The 27,438-nt window shown below is 33.8% G+C and overlaps 1 protein-coding gene across 2 annotated transcripts in view; it reads left to right on the top strand.

Moving 5' to 3' along the window:
- LOC124362322 (MTOR-associated protein MEAK7) overlaps positions 1-23,625 on the top strand; it is a 30,190-nt gene extending 6,565 nt beyond the window's left edge. For both annotated transcript variants that reach the window (XM_046816743.1, XM_046816734.1), the window contains exons 4-8: positions 4,618-4,993; positions 9,877-9,995; positions 10,865-11,047; positions 17,477-17,626; positions 23,398-23,625. In XM_046816743.1, coding sequence (XP_046672699.1) covers positions 4,618-4,993; positions 9,877-9,995; positions 10,865-11,047; positions 17,477-17,599 — 801 coding nt within the window. In that variant the 3' untranslated portion in view covers positions 17,600-17,626; positions 23,398-23,625. The remainder of the gene's footprint in view (positions 1-4,617; positions 4,994-9,876; positions 9,996-10,864; positions 11,048-17,476; positions 17,627-23,397) is intronic.
- Positions 23,626-27,438: the final 3,813 nt, after the last annotated feature.

Raw genomic sequence — 27,438 nt, 5'->3', positions numbered from 1 at the left:
CTCGTCCCTATAGTTGTAAAGATAACAATTATAATATTGATAGCCAGATTGAACTTTACGTTCATTGATCTATAGGCCAGGTGGAGTTATTATCTGTTATTAGGTGGAAGCATTAAATGAAAAATGAGTCGAATGGATGTTTATCATGTGATTCAACCTTGCCAGATTGTCGCGATCTCGTTCATGTGAACCAAACATTTTGTAAACGAAGTCGGGCCAGGAACAATCATTGCGATCAGCCTTAGCCTTATTCTTGCTTATGTGAACCGAGCCTAAAAGCCACCTAGATGCTAGGAGGCCATCCTATCAAATAAAGCAGGTTGAACGTGGTAGCACGTGGGCAGATGTTTAATGCAATTGGTTGCGGAAAGGTCACAAGTGGTTTAATCATTTTTTGGGTATTTAGTGTAGTGCGCTGTCGGGAGAAGTGAAGAACTCAGTGGTGCAGATCTCGTACTTGAATAGTTTGCTAGCACTGGATATGTTCTCCTTCACCTCCTTTCTTTCTCGGAACACTTAGACTCATACAAATAATGCAATATAAAAGCACAATAGCAGCACAACATACTTCCACTGTGTCCATGAATAAACTTGGTATTTATGATAAACCATGCGGTTTTCAAACTATACAAACATTTTTTAAGCGGACAGAACTAGTCTACTTTTGCGGATCTAGATTACGCATCTAGTCTGTAACTTGTAGACTACATATAGATGTGTGTAACAATCGTACAGAAGATGTTAAATACTGCAGCCAACCTGAAATGTTAATACTATTGTTAATCAGCGTAAGCCCAGTTAGAGCCACAAAGGCCCGGCTCCTTTCCTGTGCAGGGTCATAGGTCTTGTCTCTTGTTACCTTATATGCATGACGTAACTCTTCTTCAAGGTTTACTCAAAAAATCAATATTTAAGGAAAGCTGCAATATCTCATTGTCTCATTGCAGGTTTGACCTTACAAATCAGAAGAGTTATATTAGTCAGTTGTAAGTTACAATATAATTATGAAATAGGTCCATGCTAATGACAAAATTTTATTGTTACTCTATGAAAAATTTAGATATATATAACCAAGTTAACAAATTACTGTAGTGTAACAAATAATATTTTGATTATAATTAGTATTTTCAATATTTATTTTAGTGCATCATCACGAATCAGCTGTGTCTATTTGTCGACAAATGGTCAGTAGTACGCAAATTACTGATTGCTAAAATATGTTTTAGTAGTTTTTGTGTATAAAAACTATTTAAAAATGTACAGTAACAAAATCACTTGATGTATAAGTAATATTTTTATTAAAGTTGGTACTGACCAAATAATATGAAAAATTAATTCTGGGCTATATGCTCTAAGGCACATGTCAACATTTTGTGACATACTTGTTCTGGAAACTATTTTTTTATGCTTATATTCAATCTCATAACTCTTGTGGTGTATGTGTCTATGGAGCTAGTTCTTCAAAATCTTAATAGGATTCTCATTTTACAAAAAAAAGCCATAAGAATATTGTTAAATTTAAAACAGGACGACTCTTTACTGATTTTAACAAAACTGACTTGATTACTGATACTGATTTTAACAAAATTCCAGAACATATTAAGGCTGAACCATCATTCAATAAGTTTAAAAAAATACTTAAGGATTACCTAACAATCAAAGTATTATACTCTTTTAAGGAATTATAAATGCAATAAAGTAAAATTAGCCTAATTTTAAGAAATGTTGAATACTTAAGTTAATGACACTATTCAATGTATTGACTGTAATACCTATGAATAAAGAATTATCTGAATCTGAATCTGAATCTCTGTCAAACAGCATTTTTCAAACCTCCAAATTGTAACAGTTACGGCCTACATATTTTAGAAAGCAGTCTGTATGTTAAACAACACAATTGTTTCAAATTATATGATAAGCCACATCCATACAATACAAGGAATAAAAATTATACAGAATTGCCTCAACACAAACTGGAATGTTTTAAGAAAAAGACCACGTACTCAGGAGTAAAAATTTTTAAAACATATCCCTAACAACTTTACTGACATACAATATAAAAATAGATATAGAAAAGCTTTGCAGGACTATGTTGTTGGTAAGGTTTTGTATTCATTAGAGGAAGTTTACTGTCAGTAATATCTTAATGTATTTTTTATAGTTTTAGAATTTGTTAGCTGCTCTGTGGTAGACAGACGATCACAAATTTATATTTTATCTGTATATTGTACTATGTAAATAGGCATATAAATAGATTCTCGATAAATATACATCCCTATATTTTTACATAAATGGAGTATATTCTGGAAGCTTTTTTTATAAGCTACCATTTCTATGATTTATGAAGAGAATATGTCTTGTATTTTTTTTAATATATTAATTTCTCTGAATCTGTGAATTCCTTTGAAGTAGCATGACATTCTTAGGCTTATTTTCCACAAGAGGTTAAAGTTAAAAGTAGAGTTCAGATGAGAGTATTTGGTTTACTGGACCTTGTATACTGGCAAAATTGTCTCGTACCGAAAGTGCACCGCAGACCTCTGACCCACAATGTTAGACTGCAGGCTACCCCATGGTAGTACGCTGTTGGTAATTGTTTGTTCTCTTTATTTTTCCGGATTGGATACATGTATTTACCAAACATCACATATAGAAAAGTTATAAGGTACAGGGTTCGGCAAAAAAAACCTCCCCGGTTTGAGCAAGCCACTGCGTGAGTTGTAGTGGGTTTAGAGATGTGGAGGGGGTGTTGTTCCGTAACGGCGTACGTGCCATTTTCAGTGTTCGCCATGGCTTGGCTCGGTGAGCATCGGGCGTTTGTTGTGGAGGAGTTTACTAAAAATGGCGGTTCTGTGATTTCTACTCAATGAGCGTTTCGGATTCGATTCGAACTTGGCCGACGTGATAGTGTTCCTGATGCAAAAACGATTAGACTGTGGGTGTCAAACTTTAGACAAACAGGGTTAGCACTAAAAAGAAAACCGCCGACCTCGTACTGCAATAACACTGGAGAATGTGACGCGAGTGAGAACATCCATCCAACAGTATCCAAAGCGTTCAGCGGTTAAACATGCAGCTGCCCTGGGATTGTCAGAAAGGAGTGTAAGGAGAATTCTGCATAAGGATCTTCATCTGCATCCCTACAAAATAATGGTTGCCCAAAAGTTGTCTGAAGAAGATTATGAAACTCGCAGGGCTGCATGTGATGACATTTTGCAAAACATTCCCCCAGATGCTGTCTTCATTTCTTCTGATGAAGCCCACTTCCACTTGTGTGGAACTGTTAACAAACAGAATTTCCGCTACTGGGCTGCAGAAAATCCTAAGAAACTCCACCAACAACCACTACACAGCCCAAAAGTTACAGTTTGGTACGCCGTTGCGAAATTTGGTGTGTGGGGACCGTACTTTTTTTAAGAAGATGGACAAACAGTAACGGTCAATGCCAATCGCTTTTGTCACATGATAGAGACATTTTTCCGACCCAAGATCAACCAGTTTGTTTTAGACCATGAGGAAGAAGAAGTTTGGTTCTAACAGGACGGAGCCACAGCTCACACTGCTCGGCGGTCCATGGAAATGTTAAGAGAGTTGTTCCCTGGACGTCTTGTTTCTTTAAGAGGAGACATTTCTTGGCCCCCAAGGTCATCCGACTTATCACCTTGTGATTTCTTTCTGTGGGGCTACCTAAAGGCTGATGTGTACAAACATCGTCCCTGAACTCTGCAAGAACTAAAAGATGCCATTAGGCAGGAAGTGGCAGCCATTCCAAGGGAAGTTACAGGAAGAACTATGAAAAACTTCAGGGATATATTTCGTGAATGTCTTAACAATGTGGGACATCATTTATCAGACATAATTTTCAAAACCAAGTAAAGTGTACTAAGTGATATAAAATGGCATCATATAGGATATTCACAAATATAAGTAATTGTTCTGTATGTTTCTTATTCTTTTTGCAAATGCCTATTGAAATCAGGGAGGTTTTTTTTGCCGGACCCTGTATATACAATTTTATGCCGATACATTGAAAGACACAGAGATAAAAACTAATGAGCTTAAAATAAGTGTTAGCGATGAGTCATCGCCAAATTTCTTGCTTATCACTAGCGATAAAATTTGCTAAACCACCACAGCTTCGTGGCACTTCCTGGAAATACAGCTCGTGGCAATAAACCTTCACCTTTCCACTCGGCCTAAGAGTTAAAACAGTATTACAGCTGTTAATTGGTTTTAAAATAGACTAGAGAATCAGGAATTTTAAACCAGGAAAACCGGGAATTTGTAAAGAGTATTTGAGTGGTCACCCTGTTTTAAGATTTAGTGTGAACCCTGAAAAAGTATGTGAGCTTAGATAGTAGGAGTTGGTATTTGAAAAACACTAAAATTCCTGTAGATATGCAATAACAAGTATTATGGGTGTGTTGAATTCTTTCAAACATAGATAATCTGTATACAATGTGAATTTTAAACAAATAAATAAAAAGTTGGGTTATTGTAAAAATGTTTCTTGAAATAAAATCAAAATTTGATTTTTAAGCTGCCCCTTGAATTATATTTGTAAGTTTGTATTAATACATAGTAGAAGATATCTTACACTAAAATATATATGTACAGGTACAAGTTTCTAACTTACAACGTTGGTTGAACACATCTGTCATAGTGGCAGTCCTCCACAGCTATGTCCTGGGATCCCTGTACAATCTGGAACCTGAGGTCAAGGATACTGTGGTGCCTCTTGCTATTTGGCCTACGATCAAGACACAAACATTCCTTGACCTTTCTCAAGTTATCTATATCAACTCTTTCATACCCAACCAACACAGGACTTTGTGGCGATTTCTCTTTTCTACGCAGACTCATGGTGAAAGCTTTGCTAAACTTATTGGGAGCATAGCAAATCAAGGCGCTCTTGTGATTGTTGTCCATGCAGAAAATCACACGTTTGGCGGATTCATATCAGAAGAGATTTCGCCTGGTCCACGATGGGTAGGTGAGTTATGTTCTGAACTTGCACCTAGTGACTGGAAGCCTTATAGGTGCAAGCCTATACAGGCTTGTTTACATTTATGCAGTGAGTTAAGATGTAACTCAAGATTAATACAAACTAAACTATAAAAATGCAAAGAGGTAAAGAGGTATCAAACAAGTGTTTTTCAGCATATAAGATTAAGAAAAGTAATTAACCTTTTCCCCTCTCAAGCCCTTTCAATCTTAAAGGTAAATTGAATTGCATTTTCACTTGTTTGCATTGAAAAATATATTTGTCAGTCTGTAAGGCTGATAGTTATTTTTGAATAACAAAAATAGGAGTTATTTAGAGAAAAAACTGTTATTTTGAAATATATATCAAATAGTTTTATTTATTGAAAGTAACAAACCTTATATGTACCTAAAATCATAACAAAAACATTTCATACTGAAATAAAATAAAAAAATTTTTTCTGTCATGTTGAATATATATTTAAATAAAAAATTTAATAATTTATAGCACTTTTATATAAAACTAACACATAACAAATAAATAAATCTAATTCAATTTTTAGAGTTTTTACTTCACTTGTAAAAGTAGAAATCAAATAATTTTCAAATAATCAAAGTATCAGCAGTGCAGTGCACAGTGTACTGGATACAACGTTATCACAAGATAACAAGAATATAGCAAACCTATCTGCAAGAGTTCCGCCTTCTCGGCCATCTGTGGTAGTCACCTTTAAGAGGTTGATTTCCGCACGAGCTCTGTGAGCTCTTGGAATGTTTAAAAGTATTGTGAACTTTCCTTAAATAAAGCATTTGTCTACTGTCTACTCTCTAGATTAAGTGTCAGAGAGGGCTTCTTAGCCCTAACTTCATTTGGTGAAATAAGACATTCATTACCTCTACCTTAAGTATATTTTTTGTTTTATTGCTTGGTAAAAACATTACATGAAAAGGTAATGTAAATTTATACACTGATGGATAAAGTTATTTTTTCGAAGCTTCAAATAATATGTAATTACAGTTTCACTTGCTTCAAGTAATTATGTGACCAAGTGCTAATCTCTTTTAGTACCCTAGAACATAGGAACAATACAACTGTTGAGAATTTTCTCTCATTCTTGTAAAAAACAATAATAAGTCGTTCCTATTCAATCCCCTCCTTGCATAGATAATAGCTTTGGTTACTGTTTTGTTTTCGGCATTATACACATTCCTGTTTGGTTCAGGTAATGGGTGTTGGTCATAAATTAACCTCTTAACGCATTCTCGAATATTCACAGCACTTTTGTGAACTGTAATGTAATGTGATGTGGATGAGTAAACAGAACTGCGGCATAAAATCAGATCTGGTCATAATTTAAATATATTTTAATCATACAAACACATGTATAATTGATCTTTGAAATATACTCGTGCTTCTACACCTAACACAACTATGCCATTTCACCTTCCACATAATGCAGGTTCTGAGATCAGATATTGCACAGATTTGACTTCTGCAATCTGGAGACGACAGTGTATGTCTGAAGAGATCCAGCAAGACCGAAACAGCATAGTAAAATGTTGCTAAACCCAACATTCATATTGAATCAACCCTTCCCACCATAGCTGGTTATGTGCAGAAAACTCATTTCCTCCACCATGCTTTGGGATCGTGTCCAAAACATCATTTGTGCACCTGATGAGACAATGAGAACACCTTTTCATCTTAATTATACTGAATATCCAAGAATATGTTTTGAACATCTTTGTCACTGATGGCTGGGATGGTTGTCACCCATTGGTTGGCCCCCTACTTTAGTACCCTGATGAGTGTTCAAGAATACTGAAATTATGCCAAGTACTAAGTAACATTGCCAAGATACTCTACTGTCTCTGTCATGCTGGATCTCTTTAAATAGATGTGTACTTTAGACAGGGGTAAACTCAATTTTTACATAATCGTGTTTGTTTTATTTATAATACACTAGCTGTTTCCCGTGGCTTCGCACGCTTTTTGTAAGCTTTGCCCATGTAAGAGCATTTCTGGTTCAAGTAAATTATATTTCCATCGCCAATGTAGAGTTTGCCTTGATGTCACGATCATGAAAATCTATCAAAAGTGTATTGTACACGTAAATGACCTTTATTATAAAGTGGTCTAACACTCAACCTTTAAGTTCAACCAGAAACTTATTTTAAAGACAAATATACATCATAACTTAGCGCCTTCAAATAGTATTTGGCAGTTAATTAATATACGTAACTGCCTTGCAATTGCAGTTTATAATGTGCAGGCGATTTGAAAACTTTTATCTTTTGCAGCGCCGTCTGGTGACGAGTTACATCAATGGGCGTAGCATATAAACCTTCTCAGTGGAAAAATACATATACACACAAATTTTCATAATGATCGGCCACATAGTTCACGATTCCAAAAAGGACAAACACACAAACATTCATTTATATATATACTAGCGGACCCGGCGCGCTTCGCTGCGCATTTCAATAAGTTTCCCGCGGCTTCGCACGCAATTTCCCGTTGAAAACAGTACACTATATTCACTTATTCATTTTCTATCACATTCTAAACATTGCTGAGATAATTGATAGTCGTTCCTTCGTGAGCTTCTTGGGCGCATTATGAAGGTATGTACCACATTCCTGATACTTCTGTCAAAAAAAAACAACTAAGGTTGATTTTATAACATTCTTTATATTTGTAGCCAACGTAAGATAGTAATTATGATATCTGCATTGCTCTTCTGATCAAGCATGAGCATGGTTTATATTAAATAAATATTGCAGTTAAAGGTGAATTTTTACGTCAAATTTGAATTGTATTATCTGGATAGTAAAGTCTATGTTTAACAGTGATTGCAGAAACAGTTTAAACAAAATTTGTCGTTTCTCTTAAGCTTACTCTATGCTTTAAAACTATAAGTGTAGTAATTAAATTATATATAAATATATTTTTTGTCGCATTATATATGTTTACAAAGAACAGCTGATTAAAAATTTGAAAAGACTCTTTCACTTAATAACATATGTTTGCTGCAATGCATTTCTTACGGGTATTTCTGTAACCAGTGGGGCGGAATCCTGAATCGGGAAAGGGATAAAAAGTATCCTATAACCTTCTACAGATCAAGACGAGCAAATTAAAAAAAAAATTAGGCGAATCCGTCCAGCCGTTTGTGAGTGATGCTGTTACACACGAACAGTTTCATTTTTATATAATAGATATATATATATATGTATATAGATTCACACTAAAAATGTCAATTTTTTAACAAAACCAACTTTTTATTTGTATTTACATTGATAAAACTTGTTGTATTGTATTTATCAAACAGATACAAAATAATAGACTTATTACTTGAAACATAAATCTAGACAATTGTTTTAAACACATCTTAATATTTTAGCATTTAAATGCACTCACCATGCAATTTTAACTCCCCCCTCCCCTCCTCAATGCACTGTTCTTGAAACTGCAATTTCTAAAATGGAGTTGTGTCTTCCTTGTATAAAGAGTAGCATTTCCACAAAATTTAAGGTTAAAGCTTAAATATTTAGCTGTTAATGTGTGGATACAGGAAAAAGAGACCCACATTTTTTAACCAACTAGTGGTCTAGCTTATGCTCAGCCAATTAAAAATAGCGTATTTTGCTACTTTTAGTATAACCTTCATATACAAGTATTTCTGCATTGTTAAAATAATATAAAGTTGTCAATAAAACAATAACCAGCACAATAAAAACATATTTAAATGTTTAGCTATTTAAATAAATATTAAGTACTCTTGTTCCATAAAGGGTGGGACTTGCAACATACCAATGGCACATACGAGGGTAATTCGGAAAGTAAGGTCCATTTTTTTATTTAAAAAAAAAACCAAATCAGATTTTTTCAAAAAACTTGTTTTATTTGATTCCTGACATCAATCACTATTTCTCTACATAATTTACACTTTTGTTTAAACACTTGTCATAACGATATACAAGTTTTTGAATGCCGATGTCATAGAAGTCGCCCGCCGTCGTCGAGTGACGACGCAAATGCCGGTGACGTCGAGTGACGCCACTCCATCGACTGGCGTTTCGTTTCTGTGGTTATGTGGGAAACCCATGTCTCGTCACCCGTCACAGTGTGATCTAAAAGATTATCACCTTCCTGATGATATTGAATCAAAAATTCAAGAGCAATACCCATTCTTCGTTTTTTGTGGTCCTCAGTAAGCAGCCTGGGAACCCAACGTGAGCACAATTTGCAAAAATCCAAAATTTCAGAAACAATTTTAAACAATGTGGTTCTACTCATGTTTGGAAATTCTATTGGTAATGAAGAAACAGTGAATCACTGATCTTCACGAATGTTTTCATAGACGGCTGTCACCAAATCTTCGGTGGTCACTGACGGCCGACCAGATCGTGGTTCGTCATGGACATTTTCCCGTCCATCTTTAAAAGCTCTCACCCACTTCCTCACTTTGCTGTCACTCATTGCATTTGGACCGTACACTTATCTGTCGATGAATATCCGCTGCTGAAACGTTCCTTGCTGTCAAAAACCGTATCACAAACCGTATTTTACAGTCAGCAGGACGTTCAATAGTTTTAAACATTTTAAAAAGGCACAGAAAACAGCAGACTAGAACGATTTCACTGCAAATGGCGTCGTTCTGCGCGCAATGCATGCCGGGAGTCAGGGCGCATGCGCATTTCGCTGCTCGCTTACTGTTTGTCTGGTTAACGTGAATCGGACCTTACTTTCCGAATTACCCTCGTATAAACAAATAAATAAATGTGTATATTTAATGGTGATTGCAGTTAAAAGTTTTCCTATATTGTTTATAAGTATAAGGCAAACAACACATTCATTATTTCACTTTAACATACTATTTTCTGTTTCAGGAGATAGTGATTGTTTTTTATTTAGGTTGAACCCAGTTGCTTCAATGTTTCCATCCACTGGCTACAATGACCATTATGTGTATTTCAACTCTCAACAACAATCTCTTCCTAATGGATTGGTCAGTAGTTTTTGTGTTAATATGCAGTAAACATCATGCATAACAATTTTAAAATAAAATACACTATTCTAATAATTTAGTAGAACACTTAAATTTAAAATGTACACTAAACTTATCTGTGCGCTCTTTGTTCCAAATGACTGACAAATGAACTATTGAGATTATTTTTTTAATTCTGAGATATTTTGGTCTCACTGTGGAGAGCCATCTGCATTCAGCAACTATTAAACCAAAACTGTCAGGGCCTGTAATGCAAGTGAATGAGCTTTATTGTGATTGGCTGAAACTTTACAAATCGATCAATCTGACTAATCAGTGATCACTACAGCCTCTTTGTTTTGAGGTTACAGCCTGTAGGCTGTGAGGTTTTCAATAATCAGATGATATCTTCTTTGTTGAAATTATTCTTCTTCTTGGTCATTTCTGAGATTACTTATCCTTGGGTAACAGTATGTAATTTTTGCAAGTACTTTTGTTTGGTCTATTCTATTACACGTTTGGATTTTAGCTATGTTCTGCTTTGGTTGATATTTCCAATTTTTGTGTTTCCTCATTGTAGCTGAATCACAACTATGTGGTATTTCACACTGGATATGACACGTTACATTAGTAGTGCTGTATTGTTTATACTCGGACAGAAATAAGCTAGCCACAATCAATTATGAAATCAAATTAATTAAAATTGTATCAAATTAGCAGATACTATTGCAAAGTAAAAATTTTACTATCGTTTTCATTTTACTCTTCCTGGAGTGTTAATATGGTTTTAAACTTGTTTGGTTTATTGTTGTTATATAATGAACCGGTTTACAAGTAAGTACATGTAAGTCTAACTGGGGTCATCTAATAGTTGCTTGATGTGTTACTAGGGAATGGGAGGACAGTACAACTACTGGGGATTGTGGATAGATTCCCAGTTCGGCTTTGGAGAGTGTAGTGAGTCATGCACAACGTTTAAGGATTACAAGATGTTAACAAACAAGAAGAAGTTCCGCATCAGTAAAATGGAAGCTTGGGGGGTTGGTGAGCCCCCTCCCACTCCACATGAAAGGGTAAAGTAAATACACATAACGTTATCGTAACTTACAAATATTATCTCTTCCTTTATGATTCTGGCTGATGCCATTGGCTATTTTTTATTTCCTATCAAGACTGTTTAATGTTATAATTTAGTGGTCTTGCCTTGCTTGAAAGATTTGAAATGATTACTAGTAAATAAGATAGATAGACAACAGTGTGGTTTCTGGCTAACACTTAATTGGTAGATTTGTATGAATTAAGCCAATCAATTTCATTGAGTAACTTGTGTAAATTTTAAAATTACTAAGAAACTGGTATTTCAATTTTCTTTTAAATAAGTTCTTCATACTGCTAGTCTGTACATTGTATAATACCACTGTATTAACCTTTTCGCCGCGTAAATCGACAATAGTCAACTCACCATTTTTTTCGTTCGCCGCGTAAATCGACTTCAGTCCACAGCAGCAGAAAAACTTCTCCGTTGGCTGTGTAAGTCGACTATAGTCCCAAGTGAGTAAACGCCATATTCACTGCCTTCTGTAAAGTGCTGCAGCCGCGCGGTAAACATTTGAACTAGACTAGTCACATGACGATGTTGGCAGTTGTTCAGGATCGCGTCTGCTGCTTTTGCCGTGTTTACTAACATTCAACATTGGTTATGTTTGGTTATTTGTTATGAGTTATTGTATTCATACTGTTTAGTTTTTATTGCTTAATATTTTAATGCAAGTAAGTGTTTTAACATTAAACATTAAAAAGTGTTGTGTTACTGTAGTGAATATCTTACAACAAAAAGGCTGTGATTGTTAGGTATGTAGGCTAGTCAGGGACAATAGTTTTTTACAAATTTCTTGCCTGTTGAGGTTATCCTGTTTAATAATGGAACAAATAACCGATGATGAGATTAATGAATATTTGAATCATGGTAATGAGGACTCAGATTTTGAAATAGGTGATAACAATGTAGACTATTCTTCTGAAAGTGATATAGATGATCCATTAGATGGAAATAGCCCTAGAGCATCTAGGCCTAAATCGCAACAAAACAATGCTACCTTGTGGGATGAAATTCAAATAGGTTCTAACATAGTATTAGACAAAATACCTAAATTTACACTTTGTGATACACCTAAGGTCAAATTTGAAAACCTAACTCCAACTGAATCATTTCATAAATTCTTTCCTGAAGCAATCTATAAATATGTAGCTGAACAGACAAATATTTATTCTTTACAATGTTGTGATGTCACAACTGACATTCCCAAACGTTCTAGACTACATCAACTAAAAGAAATTGATGAAAGGGACATGAAAGCTTTTGTAGCAACGCAAATTTCAATGGGACTCATTCATAAGCCAAACGAAGAATCATATTTTCAAGACGGCTTTTGGCTGACAAAAACTCCGGCATTTTCCAAAATATTTTCTAGAGACCAATATCAACTAATCAAGTCTTTTTTGCATTTCAATGATAATAGCAATCAGGTGTCAAAGGGTAATCCTGGGTATGATCCACTGTTCAAAATAAGGCCCTTGATAGATTTTGTTTCTAAAACGTATCTAGACAACTATGAGCCTGGAGAAGCACTTTCTATAGATGAAAGTATGATTAAATTTAAAGGTAGGCTATCCTTCAAACAATATCTCCCAAGCAAGCCATCAACAAAATGGGGAATCAAGGTATGGTCGCTCTGTGACTCTTCAAATGGATTTCTGTTGAGATTCAAGGTGTATTCTGGGAAAGAAACCAATAGTAAAGATGAGGGCCTGGGTAGTAGAGTTGTAAAAGATTTGTTACTAGGTTTTGAATCTACTAACAGAATCGTATACATGGACAATTTCTACTCTAGTGTTGATTTATTCAACGACCTGAGGTTGAGTGGGTTGGGAGCATGTGGTACGGTGAGAGCAAACCGAAAAAATTTGCCTGTACAAATGAAAAATTTGAAGAAAAAGAAAGGTGACTTCCCAACAACATGGATCCGAGAATCTAAGGATATGATAGCATGTTCCTGGCAAGATACAGGAAAAGTAAACATGCTCTCTACTGTAGGTGACACTGGAGTAAAATTAATTGAAGTCAGATCAAAGACAGGCAGACGAGAAGTCACAAAGCCCAATATTCAAGTACTGTACAACAAAAATATGGGTGGAGTAGACTTATTTGACAAGTTTTGTTCTACGTATCCTTACGGCCATAAATCAATGAAATGGTACCATCTCCTATGGCATTTTGTCATTGAAATTGGATTGATAAATGGCTGCATAGCTTATAATATGCAAAATGGTGTAAGATCTCTAACCCACAAAAAGTTTCGAGAACAGGTTATTGACGGGTTACTAAGCGCATGGCAACCTAGAACTGCAATCCGACAGGGTCGAAAATTGAGCAACCCTCTTGATGACAGACTATCAGGGAAAATCCATTTTATCAGCCAATATGGAGATAAAAACCACAAACCCAACTGTGCTGTCTGTAGTATCCTACCATCAAGCTGCACCAAAAAAAGGAAAGGCACTTGTAAAAGAAAGCAAACATCATATTTTTGTAAAACTTGCCAGGATGAGCCACCCCTGTGCATAGTTCCTTGTTTTGAAGTTTATCACTCTATAAAGATTTATAAGAAAACTTGCAATTGCTAAAAACCAAGACAATCTTGTAAGGCTATAAGAGAATGTTTGCATATTGGACAAAAGTTTTGCATTTTAATTTTTTATGTTTAGGCCTACTAACTTGTATTTATTGTGACTTATTACTTGAAATGATTAAAAAAGTAAATTGAAGAATGAGTAGTTTTAACTTTGTGTAAATAACTCTAAATGTATAAAAGTGAGTGTTGTGAAACGATGGACTCCCTGCTACTTCTGCGCCTCGTGCGAATCACCACATTTTCAGCTTTACTGGTAAATTTATATTATTATGTACAAATTACTTGTTACACAATATCATATATGAGTATATGTACAATTAAACTATGATTTAAAGTTCATTCAGACTACACATCAACGTATAAAATTTAACTTTTTTTAAACAAATTTTTTGATAAATTAACTAAAAAACATTTATTATTCATCATAAAAAATTTTAATTTTGCATTTTTCTTACTAAAACATGTGTATAACATCTCAAGGAACCAAAATAATAATGTTTAATAATTGTAGAAAAAAAATTTTTTTTTGTCAAAAAATGTAAATCTTGGAACAGTGTTGGTATATTAATTCGCGGCGAAAAGGTTAAATAGTGCTACAACAATTAATAAAACCATCAATTGAAAGTCTATTTCATAATTGGTTTGTTTTAGTGTAATCCTAAGAAATAATAAAGGAGAGATTTATCCCAAATAATTTAAATAAATCAAATAAAGCACTAATTTGATTCTGTTTTATATTATTATATTGTAAACTCTCAAGTGCCGTCATTCTGCTTCGTGACTATGTTGGTTTTATGTAGTGGTAGCACAAATTTTTATAAAAATTATTAGACTATTACTACAATCATGATTTTTATAGAGTTTGTAATTGACTAGTTAAAGGGACAGACAGCAAGTTCTTTCAAGATAGTATCCTAAAGCTGATGCTACAACTTGACAAGAAGTTAGCCATTAACAAGCATTATGTATACGAGGTCTGGTCAAAAAATATTGCAACTTTGGTTTTTTTTTTAATTATTTATTTATTCATTAATATCATCAATTTTGTCCCCTTCAAAGTAATCCCCATTAGATATTACACACTTATGCCAACATTTCTTCCAATCCTCAAAGCACTTAAAAAAGTCGTTTTTGTGATCTTTTACAGCTCCTGCTTCGATGCCGTCTTTATCTCGTCAATTGCAGTGTAGCGTTGTCCTTTCATGGGCCTCTTCAGTTTCGGGAGCAAATAAAAGTCATAGAGGGCTGGTTCTGGGAAATGTGGTGTCTGCGGCATCATTAGTGCATTTGTTTGGCCAAAAAATCACGCACAAGTAACGATGTGTGAGCAGGGGCGTTATTGTGGTGCAAAAGCCATTTTTTGTTCTTCCACAAATCCAGGCATTTCTAGCAGATTGTTTTGTGAAAATAGAGCATAACTTGCAGATAATATTCCGTATTAACAATTCAAGTCTGTGGCAAGAACTCATGATGCACCACGCCCCTGCAATTGATAAAAACTGTAACCAAAACTTTCACATTCATCTGAACTTGTCACGCTATTTTCAGTCTTGGCTTGTGTGCAGATTCCTTTGAAATGATTGAGCTTTGCTTTCTACATCATCACCATAAACCCATGATTCCTCACCAGTTATGACCCTTTGAAGCAAATTTGGTCATCGCGAACAGAGTCCAACAGCTCATTAGCAATGGTAATGCACTGCTGTTTTTTGGTTGAAATTGGGCAACTTTGATATGAATTTCATGGCAACCCGTCTCATGCCCAAATCATTCGTAAAAATCGAATGGTACAAGCCAATCTATATATTTAGTTCCTCGGCAACTCCTCTAACGGTGATTCAATGATTGGCCAATACTATTTTCTTCACTTCATCAATGTTTTCATCTGTTTTTGACGTGCTCAGGCGTTCAGCACACTGTTCGTCATTCACATCTTCTCGGTTCTCTGAAAAAGTTTTGTACCACTGATAAACATTGCTTCGGTCCAAGGTAACCTCTTCATAAGCCACAGTTAATATTCTGAATGTGTCTGCGAACTTAATTTCGTTTTTAACACAAAGTTTGATACAGATTCATTGATTCATTTTTTTGAGTATATACACAAATCGAAGACGAGCTATGACATGTGCAAGTAAATCAGCTGTCAACTATTAACTGAACATTCAAAATGCGCGAACTGTTTGGCATATGTTAGATACATGTGTACCAACATAACATCACAAAAAATAAAAAATAAATATATGTAATCTGCAAAAATGAAAGTTACAATATTTATTAAGCAAACCTCGTACAAAATAATGTATATATTTTTATTTATTGTGAAAGTTAAATTTTGGTATTTTTACTATTTCAGAAAATGGGGTTTACTTAAAAATTAAATCTCATGTTGTAGTAAAAAAAAGCTATAAGGTAACTTTTCTCACTCAGCTAACTCAAATCATATTTGCTATCATAATTAATTGTAAACCGTATATATTTAATTTTTTTTTTATTTAGTTTTTAATGTTACATAATTTTTTTTTAATCAGTGGAATTAATTTTAGTCAAATGGATGTCTGTGTGTTTTTTTTTTACAATGGCACAAAAATTAATTGACACTAGAAATTAACATGCTACATTTTTTGTGAGAGAAGACCTGAACTTCACACAATAGTTTTAAAAGAATATTTGTATAGCATTTTATTTTCTGATGAATCAAAGTAGAGTTGATTTTTGATTACCTATTGATTCCTGTTGAAGAGATTATTTACAAAGTTTGTCTCATATAAGAAACATTTTACATATATCACATTTTCAAAAATTGTCTAAGTAATATGTATTTTCAAATACCCAAGATGTTAAGGTCCTAAAATTCTTAAAAAGATAGAATTAAAAATTGTATAGAGAACAAATTGTACAAATTTTAATGCTTGTACTTGTCATACAACTTATAAACCTAAAAGTTTACTGTTTTTAGAATCTTCTTAGCGTGTTTTTTTTTTTAACAAACTTCTTTTTTTAACAATTAGGTAATCAAATTGTTGTAGTTATGTGTATTAGACCTAAAACTCATATTAACTCTCTACTATATTGCCAATAAGTAATAAAAAGCCCAATTTTGATTTATGATTTAAATTTGTAATTTTTGTGTTACTTGTATGACTGAATTGTAAACATATCTTTTTTACATTGGAAGTCACATTATTTTTATTTTTTTATGTTATGTATGGTGTCTAATATTTTTATCATATAAAATAACAGTAATTTCTTTATAAAACATGTTATTAATTATATTTAATAGATGTATTTTTACTATGTATTCATTAGGTATATATTAAATAAGTTAATTTATAAATACTTTAAACAATGTTTCTATATGGCATACACATGTATTGTATGTCCCAAATATGTTAGCAGATTCAGTATTTGGTTTCACAAACCCTAGTTTGTTGTTAACAGTTACAACGACCTTGTATGCCAATTAATATTACTATGCCAGTTGACGTAATCAGTTACCTGACTTGTATTGAACAACAGTTGTTTTCCAGTAAATAATATTTCAAATGAATTGATTGTTTTTTTACAGAAAATGTGAGTATGTAATGTGTGCATTTTGATTTTTAAAACCCTCCTAACTTACACTACAATAATTGGGTAGATATAATTCATTTGGAAATAAATCTTTGATTCATTTACTGATACTGTAGTTGTGGTTGAAAACTTCATTAATCAGTATCAAAACAGTAAAGTTCTATTTTAGCTGAGCTTAAACATGTAGTTTCTCTTTAGTCTCTTAAGGATAATTATAAACTATAGCTTGTGAATGTGCAGGGAGAGAGAGATTCAAGGGCAGGAACGACAGTGTTGGAACGAGAGTCTGTGCATACACATCTGCTGGAGATGGCTGGCCGCAAGATGTATAGCAAGGGGATCGGAAGGGATATTCCAAATTGAAACATTTGAGGATAAAAATAATTCAAGGTCAGTATTAACAAGGTTTTTTGTCATTTTTACATGTAGTTTTATTGTAAACGAATTACATTGTAAAGACAATTATTTTTAATGCTTTATGTAGTTTCTTGGCTTCCCGTGTCGAACAAAAAATATACCACCAAATCTTGTGTCTGAACTAAATGGCAAAATGAATTTATAATATTGGATACTAATATTCAAATAAATAAATATTTCTATAAAACCACTAAAAATCTTCTTTTTTTGTGATGGTTTGGTTGATACTATAATTATTGCAGTTTAGCAAATGTCATGAGAATGGACTGCTAACTGCTATTTATGGTTTATGATATGGACTGAATTACAAAGCCAGTTAGGAAAGTAAGTTACTTTTAGTTATAAAAAATGCCAATACATTAAAAGATTTCTTACTATACTTGACAAAGCTATAATTATTAGTTACTATTATAATCGTCTCTTACATAAAGGTAGTTTCCTATGAAGAAACAATTCAAAAATATTAAACTTGTTATTATCTTCAAACCATTGTGACCTGAGCTGTATTTTCATCTTAGGAATCATTTGAAAAAAAATACCAAGTGCCAGCCATAGGAAACGTTGAACTAAATAATGAAACTGTTGAATATATAAAGCACATGTAGCCTAACGCTATTGTGCAGAACTATGAAAGCAGAACTGGATTTTCTTCCGATAGTCTCAAAGTGGTACAATTTTTCTCCAGTACTGTTACTCACCAGTTTATTCTGCATGCTGCACAAACTTCACAGTAATTTATACAGTTTATATGTATATTGCTCATATATAAATAATTATAGCAAAGAATCCAAAATCAGTAGGATATTTTATGACAATGCCAGGCTCATATTTAGCCAGGTACCGTTTTACAAAAACCTCTCTGCTGCATGTACCAAACAGAGTTGGACCTTACATTCCAAACAGCCATTGTTTATTTCTTCTCATATATTTATGCAGTTGTTAACCTGTTGTATTTTCTACATTTAACCTTCCGGATCCTGTTTAATAAATTATTCTATTGTATGTTTAAAAAAAATTCAGAGACAGTCACGTTAAATTATTGTCTTTCATTCATAGTATTAATGTATTTAATGTATAGTATAATAAGCAGTGGTGTAGTGGGGCTAGAGCGGCGCTCCGGCACAGCTTTAAGAAGCAGAGTGTCGCTCCGGCATAGCATCTAGAGCCGGAGCTGTGAACTGGAGCGCCACCCGCCTGTAAAGAGTGGTAGGTGGGTGACGAGTCGTTGGATAATAAAAAGGCCAGAACAAACCCGCATCACTTAATATGTCCGTTGAGTGGTATCAAGGTAATTGTAGGCACTGTGCAGTAGACAACTCGCAACTAGCGCCTTCATAAAAATCAGGATGCTCTCTCACTCTCCCTCTCCTCCACCCATGACAGGTGTGCCACACCACCCCGCCCGTCCATCTCCTACTGCAGGAGTGGACGTATACTTACACAGACAGGTCGAAACTTGTTATTCGCGTTCCCGGTCTCTATGTTGTTGTGAGTGCTTGTATTAAGCTGTTATCGTCGAAAGTCATAGTCGTAGTGGTTGAGTTCAAACAGCGTACCGTATATACTGTTAGTTTTGTTTGAGTTGAGTCCTCTATAATACATTTGTGAAAGCCTATTACTAATTTTTTAATTATTAGTTTGTGAATTTTGTGAAGTGATGGAACCAAAACCTAAACAAAAATATATAACATAATTTTTTAGTGCCCCTAATATGACTGACTCAAATCCAAAAGCTAAAATTAAAATAAGTAACCTCGCTGAGCCTGAGCCTAATGAAAAGAAAGTTCGAGCAGATGAACCACCCCCCCCCCCTCACAGAACGCAGTGGCCTGAAATTTGGACAGAAGATATGTGGGATAGAAAGAAGGCGGCTTTTCCTTGGATAGACTCAAGGAAGGTAAATTAGGCTGTAACATTTGTTTTGAAGTCGGTAATTTGGGAGCCTACAAAAAAGAACATGTTTCGCTTTCTTATGAGTGGCGTTCGTACAATGTTTGTTTTTTATGGCTCAAATAGAACAAATCAACTCAAATCTTTGAGGAAAAAGTTTATTGAACATAAACAGTCGAAAGCTCACAAAATCGCTCAAAAAATTATTGACAAATCAAACAAACATTCGATGCCACAAGTAATTGATCAAATGAATCAAGCTCAGCTCGATTCATCTAAGGCTATGTTTAGATCGGCACATTTTATTGCTCAAAACGACCGTCCGTACAGCGACCATTTCGGATTGCTTGAGCTACAAAAACTAAAGGGGTTAGATGTCGGCGTAGGCCTTCATTCAAGGTATAGCGCGGTCGAAATAATAGATCATATTTCAAAGGAAATGAAAATGCGCATTTTGAAACAAGTAAAGGAAATTTCTGAAAACTGTCAATAATCATTGATGAATGCACAAGCATTAGTTCTAAATCCGTCCTCATTGTATATTTAAAATGTGAATTTAGCAAGGATAAACCACCAAGTACTTTATTTTTGGACTTAGTCGAGCTTTCTGATCAAAAAAGCTGAGACAGTTTTTAACAGTGTTCACCAGTGCCTTGAAGGATATGGTTTTAATGGCGAGTACGTAAAACGAAACTTGGTTTCCTTTACAAGAGACGGGGCGAACGCCATGTTGGGAAAGCACTCAGGTGTAGCAAGGAGATTTTTATCTGTTTACCCTAATATTATCATATGGCACTGTATGAATCACAGACTGGAATTGTCTATTGTTATTGTCTATGGCATCCCCATGCCATAAGTGAAGTAGCCGGGGTTAACCATTTCCAGTCATTCATGGATAAACTTTATTCATTGTACAGCACATCTCCAAAGAATAAGCGAGAGTTAAAAGAATGTGCACAGGAGCTCGATATTCAAATGAATAAAATCGGCAGAATTTTAAGCACAAGGTGGGTAGCAAGCAGTTTTCGTACTGTTTCAGCCGTGTGGTTTGGTTATCAAGCCTTAGCCAGTCAATTCTCTAAAGCAATGGATGATCCTGAGAGAACATCCACTGATAGATGCAAATATAATGGTTTATTGAAGAAGCTGACTTCCCGTAAGTTTTTGTTAAACTTAGCATTTATGTATGACATTCTTGCTGAATTGGCTTTGTTGTCTGAAAGTCTGGAAAACAGAAGTACGTCTCTTGTATTTGCAGACAAACTGATTAATAGATCAATCAGATATCTGGAATCTTTGAAAGAAAAACCTGGGACAAGAGTTCTGGAGGCACAAGTCGCCATGAGGGAAGGCTGTTTAGCTTCTGTAAAGTTAAATGAAAACCCTAAAATCGTATCATTTAATGGTGAGCAGTTGATTTCTAGTGTAATCAGCAACTTAAAGAAGAGAATGTTTACCGCTAGCTTAAGCGAAGAAATTGTCAAGAACGAGGAGTTTGTAGAGCAACTAAAAGTTTTGGAATCCGAATACTGGCCTACTGATATTCAAGCTGGGTTTGGCCAAACTCAAGTGGAGCAGCTTTGCAAACGCTTCAAGTTGAACATCAACAGAGCTGTGTCTGCTTACAGGGATTACTTGGACAACAGCAGGCGGGTACCTGATGGACTGCAAGAGCTTATAAACTGCACTGCGAAACTGCTGACTGTGAAAAAGGGTTCAGCAGTATGAATAACATACTCACACCATTAAGGAACTCAATGACAGTAAGTCATGTCTCAGCCCTACTGTTTTTAAAACTCCAAGGTCTCCCGCTCCGCAGATGGAAGCCTGACCCCTATGTCATGACATGGCTAAGAAGACATTGTTCAGCAGCCGACACCCAAACAGGAATAGCAGAACCTCCAAAAAAAGGAAATGGGAATGGAAAAGGAGAGGAATTTTTGGACATACTTTAGAGGTTATCGCACAATATTCATGCTCGTGTTACCGTTGAAAATATGTAAAAATATTACTTTTACAATATTTAATAGTTTTTACAATGCATTTTTACGGTATTCTTTTTCAGGCTACAATAATGTATTAGCACAACAGCACAGTAATTTTTCAAAATATGTCTAAAATCATAGCTTATCTGTTTGTCATTACAAATTGTGTTAGCCTAGTTTACGAAATAAAATGTACTTTATTAATAATCAAAAAAATTTGTATTGCTATACCCAGCAACTCGCCGCTCCCATGGTGTAAGTATAATATATTTATATTACAGTTTTCACCATGAAATAACTACTGTTATGAAGTATATTTAATAATGAACCAGAATATATAACATTTATTACAATCGCTCTAGTTTAAGTGGGTAAAACGACAGTTTAAGTGGAAGTCTGCAAATGTAATGCCGCCGTCGGAACGCCAAGCTGACGACACATGCCATACCTGTGCGAGGGGGACGGGGGGAATCTGCGCGGTAGCACACCTATTATACTTACACCATGGTCGCTCCGGCACCGCTAAATTCGGCACTACACCACTGATAATAAGTATTGAATCATTTGAATAATAAAATCTACAGATAGTGTCTCTAAAAAAGTGCCACACATGTGCAGCGTTAGATCCACTCTCACAGACTTTTGGATATATATGTGTCTTTACATATAGGCTGGTGTGAAAACATCATATACCACAAAAATAATTCTATTCAGTTAAATTAACATACGTTACAATGACCTCAAATGTATGGTGACAATATTGGTAGAATTCAGTCACTGCACAATTGCAGTGCCTAATCTATAATCTGATCTTTACCATAGTGAAATTTTATTTTCTACTTAAATATTAATGCGTTCAAAATTACATATAATCCATGAGGTACATGTGATCTTTCATAACTGGCATCATGTATCCGATCAAACACACATTGAGCACAAGTTGTGTGTTATGCACTCAATTGGGTACACATGTTCGACATCGTCTCGTGAGTTACAAATCTGTCTATATATGTGGTTTATAAAGTATGAGCCCGCACTTACAGAAATGCCTCACATTACCATGTTCCTCACCGGGCACACAATCATTGATTTTTGAGGTCTACGTTATTTAATAATAAAAGTCATTTTTTTAATAAGGGATGGAGGGAAAGTGAGAGGGAGGATTCTCCGCACATAAGGACCTTTGTGCCTCCCTTACTTAAAATTTAGGCCCTCAAATCTGGGACTTTTGCAGAAGCCTGTATGGTTTTAGGGCTCCTGGTCTCTGATGTCCTTAGGGCTGAAAAAATATGCTCCTTGGAAATTTTTAATGATTTTGCATGGCAGGGCAATTTAGCCATATGTGTTCTGCTGATTCTTCTACTACTGCAGTGTCTGCATTCATCAGTCTGGCTTAGACCTACATTCATAAGATGTTTCCTAAAATGGCCATGTCGTGTCAACATCCCTAATACCAGTTGTATATCTTCCTTTCTAAAATTATAAAAAACAATATGTTTTAAATATTAGTTTGTCATAAAATGAAACTCAGTAGTAGTTCAAACTAATGGCTTCATTTGTATATGTAAACTAGTGCCAAACACACAATGTCCAGTCATTAAATAATTGCAATTAGGTTTTACCCAAAAAGAAACATTAAGGTGTATAGACATGATTATTGAAAAATGCAACAGTAAATACAACATCCACGAATTACCTGTTGATGTGAACATTTAAACTAATTACTAAATTATGTATACATCAAAATGTAATTACTTTTTAATTAATTAATTTCAAAATATGAAAAAATTGTCTTATATTAGTACTTAGTTTTAGTTTCTTAACATATACATGAAATTCATACATTATAACCATTTTTGTATTTTCCAGGAAAGTTTGTGAAGAAGTAAACTGCCAAGAGCACAAGCATTTATGGTTGATGAGTTTGGTTAATTTGTTTTGTAGAAAATCTTTAATTCTGTTAAAAATGATAGTAATTTATCGCAGTTATTATGGTTATTGCTTTATTCACGTACTGTAAGTGGCTTTCATGTTTGTAAATATTACCTTTTAAGTCTGTAGCATTCATCAAAGTAAAAGGAGGAGGATGTATGTTAAGTGTGTTTAACTTTTTATTTCCCTATAACGTTTCTTAGCACTAGAAGTAAAATGTCATCTTTTTTAAATCATGTACAAAACATGTTACTGTGTTAATTTGTTTAGTTATGAAGAAACCACTGAATAATACATTTAGTCCTTCTCATTCAACATCAGACAGTGTCTGTCAATGTGTGGATTCAAGTGACTCATTCAACACTTATATACTAAAAGGCTAATTCTGAAATGCATTCAATCAGTTATAAATACAACCAATATTGTAAGGTAAATTAACTGATAAAACTTACCTTATTACAAACCATCACATTCATTATCTCAAGGTGTCCCAGAATCATTTAATCATTTTTTTGTTTACTATTTAATATAATGGGATATTCAATGCAACTAATAATTACAATTTATACATTTATATAGGAAAACTGTGTGATTACTATTAGTCAGTGAATTTTAAATGTTTAAACTTAATTGCTCTAAAAATACCCCATTAGGGTATATTTAAAAGCTTAAGAGTATAGTATTATATTTATTCACACTATTGTTAACAAGTAACAAGCAGAGCATAGAAAGAGTAATTAACGCATGAGGGAATAAAATTATGCTCTGAAAGGATCTAGAAATATTGAGCTGAAAGAAAGAAGAAAGGCTTGAATCTTAAATGAAGTAAAGTATCCAATGAAAGTTGGCTATAAATTAGAGTATAATATTTCATCAATTAACCAGTTAAGGTGGTACAATCAGTATTCAGTTCAGTTAATCTTTTATAGATAATTTATTAGTTTTAATCACATTCCTTTAACTCTCTTGCCGAAGACAAGAAAAATAAAAATAATTTTTTTTGTTTATTTCAGTTGTAGGCTTTTACTTATTTACGTTGTTGGGGGCCATCTTGAACTCAGCTCCACAAAAAATGGATGGTGTATGAAATGTTTATATTAGTTATGTATGTATCTACAAGATGCTTGAAGGGAATAATATATTATTTTTTATGTTTATAAAAAAATTATATTTTTTAAATTATGCTTCATTTAATGATGCGTCAAAGCCGAATCCATAATTCACTGAATTTCCACAAACGATTTAGAACCAAGAATTAATTGGCAAGATTCAATAATAGATTTGTTATGAAGGAAACAAGTTTTTTCAGACATTTGCTATTGTTCAATGATACAAAAAAAACAAAAAAACGGTAACACTACATTTTGAGATTTGTAATTTGGTCCCTTAGATGAATAACTAGCCTTCACGTAACTAAAATCTAGGTTAAAACAAACAAATAATACTAGAGCGTTACAACATGGATAAATGAGGACAACAACCATTTTGTATATCAGCTCCCCCATGGTTGCTGTGACTCTTGACTTATGCATGTCAAATGCTTCGTATGACTTGTTTATTTTAACCTAGATTGTAGTTCTGTGTTACATTATTCACTTGAGGAAGAGATCTGATCGCAGATCTCAAAATGTTGTTACTGATTTTTTTTATCACTGAATCTCGGCAAATGTCCAGAAAATCCTGTTTCCTTTACATTTCTTCCATCGTGAAAAATAAACTTAAAACAAAAGTTTGTTATGACACTAATTATTTGACTGAATTCACATTCATGTCCAACCATTTCCATAACTGATTGATGAAAGTAACAAGTAATGAAGTGGTGGAAACATTGATATGTTGATCAATGAAGTTATGGGTCACAGACATATTGTCTAATAAAGTATAGTAATAAGACATTTAAAAAATTCAAACATGCCTTTAGAATGCTGGTCGAAATCTGATGTCACTACCCTCTATAATGTGTCCACCACATGGACTATCTCTGCATATACCTCCAACATATTGATTCAATATTGAATTATTATACAAAATGGAAAGCAATTTAAACACCTAAGATATGCTGTGTCTGTTTTAATATTTCACTATTGAATAAAAATCTAATAGTGTGCATATTTTACTTAAACACTTAGAAACTACTGGAATGATTGTACTGATATTTCACATGGATATTTTTACATTAACATGTAGGCTTATTCTTATTTGAAAATACCTTCGGGCCACACTCCTGGTCTCTAAAGCCGTGAAAAATCTCATCTTGGTCTTGGCATTACAGCAAACAAAGAGTAGTAATTAAAAAGGCCTTTTAATGTAATAAATTTTTCTGTGTAAACATTGTTTTATGGCAGGAAAACCATATATTAATTAATTTAACTACTATTTTCAATTTGTTTACTTTTTAACTTAAAGTCTTGAAAGTAATAGAGGAACTTTGATACTAACAATCCTTCTTATTTTATACGTTTTCTACAACTGTTTTTGAGTACAGAATGAGAAAATATCCAGATAAAAAATCAAAAATGTTAGTAAAAATATACATTTAACTGTACATTTAGCAAGTATTATGTATGTAGTGCAGATATCAAAGACAAAGTTCTGTGTAATTTTTACGGTAAATTAAAAGACCAATCTTAGTCGTCTTTTGAGAGAAAAGAGAGACCTGTGTATGTATATATATTTTATTGGTCAGGGGAAAACAAGGCAAACTCAACATTGGCGTTGGATATATAATACACTTGAACCAGAAGTGCTCATACACTTGCAAAGCCTAAAAAATAACGTGCAAAGCCACAGTTAACTGGTAGTATATAAATATATATAAATTGTGTCCAAATATGTTTTGTCAATTTTAAAAATCAAGTACTTGGGAGCTGATTACAGTAAAAAAATGCAAGAGTACAAAATCGAATTTTTGTGACAGACGTAATATCGACTTTACACTCTAATTTTTCTGCTCACTCTACGAATAAAAATGTCATATGTTAGAATATCATATTATTGTACTCACTCAGTTTGTTTACAAATTTATTTCTTCTGCTATTTTCTTGTTGCCTACAAAAGACCAATGTAAAAAATACTTACTGAAGTTCAACAAAATCCTATGGAGGAACATGCACCATCATCAAACTCGATGTTGCCTAAATAGAAATGAAGCTTCATACAAATGTAAAGACTTTAGGTAGGTTTGTTCCCGAGATATCGTGAGATAGACAGACACCAATGAAATTTTTGTTTCATTGCGCAGTATTCTTCTGCATTGATTGTTGTTCCACGCATTGGAATGAATTTCACTAGCAAGGTCAGTCAAAATTCTGTTTATCCTTGTACAGTTTATTAGTACATTAATAGTTATTTATTAAAACTCGTTAATATATGGTAAATCTGAACTATTAAGTAAAATAATTAATTTTGAAATTCAAAAAGGAATAGTATCAGCAATAATGCTGAATTATTGCCCTAAAACTTCACAATTGAATAAGATGCAAGTCTGTCTAATGATGCTTTAAATAATATGATTTTTATTTTATCTTTCAATTATTTTCATTTTTTAGTTCACTTGGCAGATTTTGAAAAAAATTATTGCAAATAAATATTTTTTTTATTCTGAATTATATTATTTCTGGGAAAATTTCCTGCTTATTCAAAAAACTATGACCATGATCTTTTGCTGTAAAATTCCTCACACTACTACTGCTCAGACTCAGGAAATGATTAACTCTTTTGGGTCATCAACCGTAATATCACATTCTTGTTACTTGAAGTATCACTTTGGTGAGAGGTACTTCTATGACGAAGAAGTGAGAATGACCATGCATTCTCAACTTGAAAGCAGGTGGCAAATTTTCTTTGAAGAAGGCATTCAAATTGTAGTTTTTAGATACGACAAGTACTTCAACAAAGATATATATACAGACTGTCCCACGAAGAGTTTTTAAAACGTTTTATTTTATATTACCTTGCCCATTTAGGCACCGAACATTT

This window comes from Homalodisca vitripennis, chromosome 1, assembly GCF_021130785.1.
Source record: "Homalodisca vitripennis isolate AUS2020 chromosome 1, UT_GWSS_2.1, whole genome shotgun sequence".
In the NCBI taxonomy this organism is placed as follows: Eukaryota; Metazoa; Arthropoda; class Insecta; order Hemiptera; family Cicadellidae; genus Homalodisca; species Homalodisca vitripennis.
The sequence above is the reverse complement of the archived record's forward strand: the minus strand, read 5'-3'. Positions and strand labels throughout refer to the sequence as shown.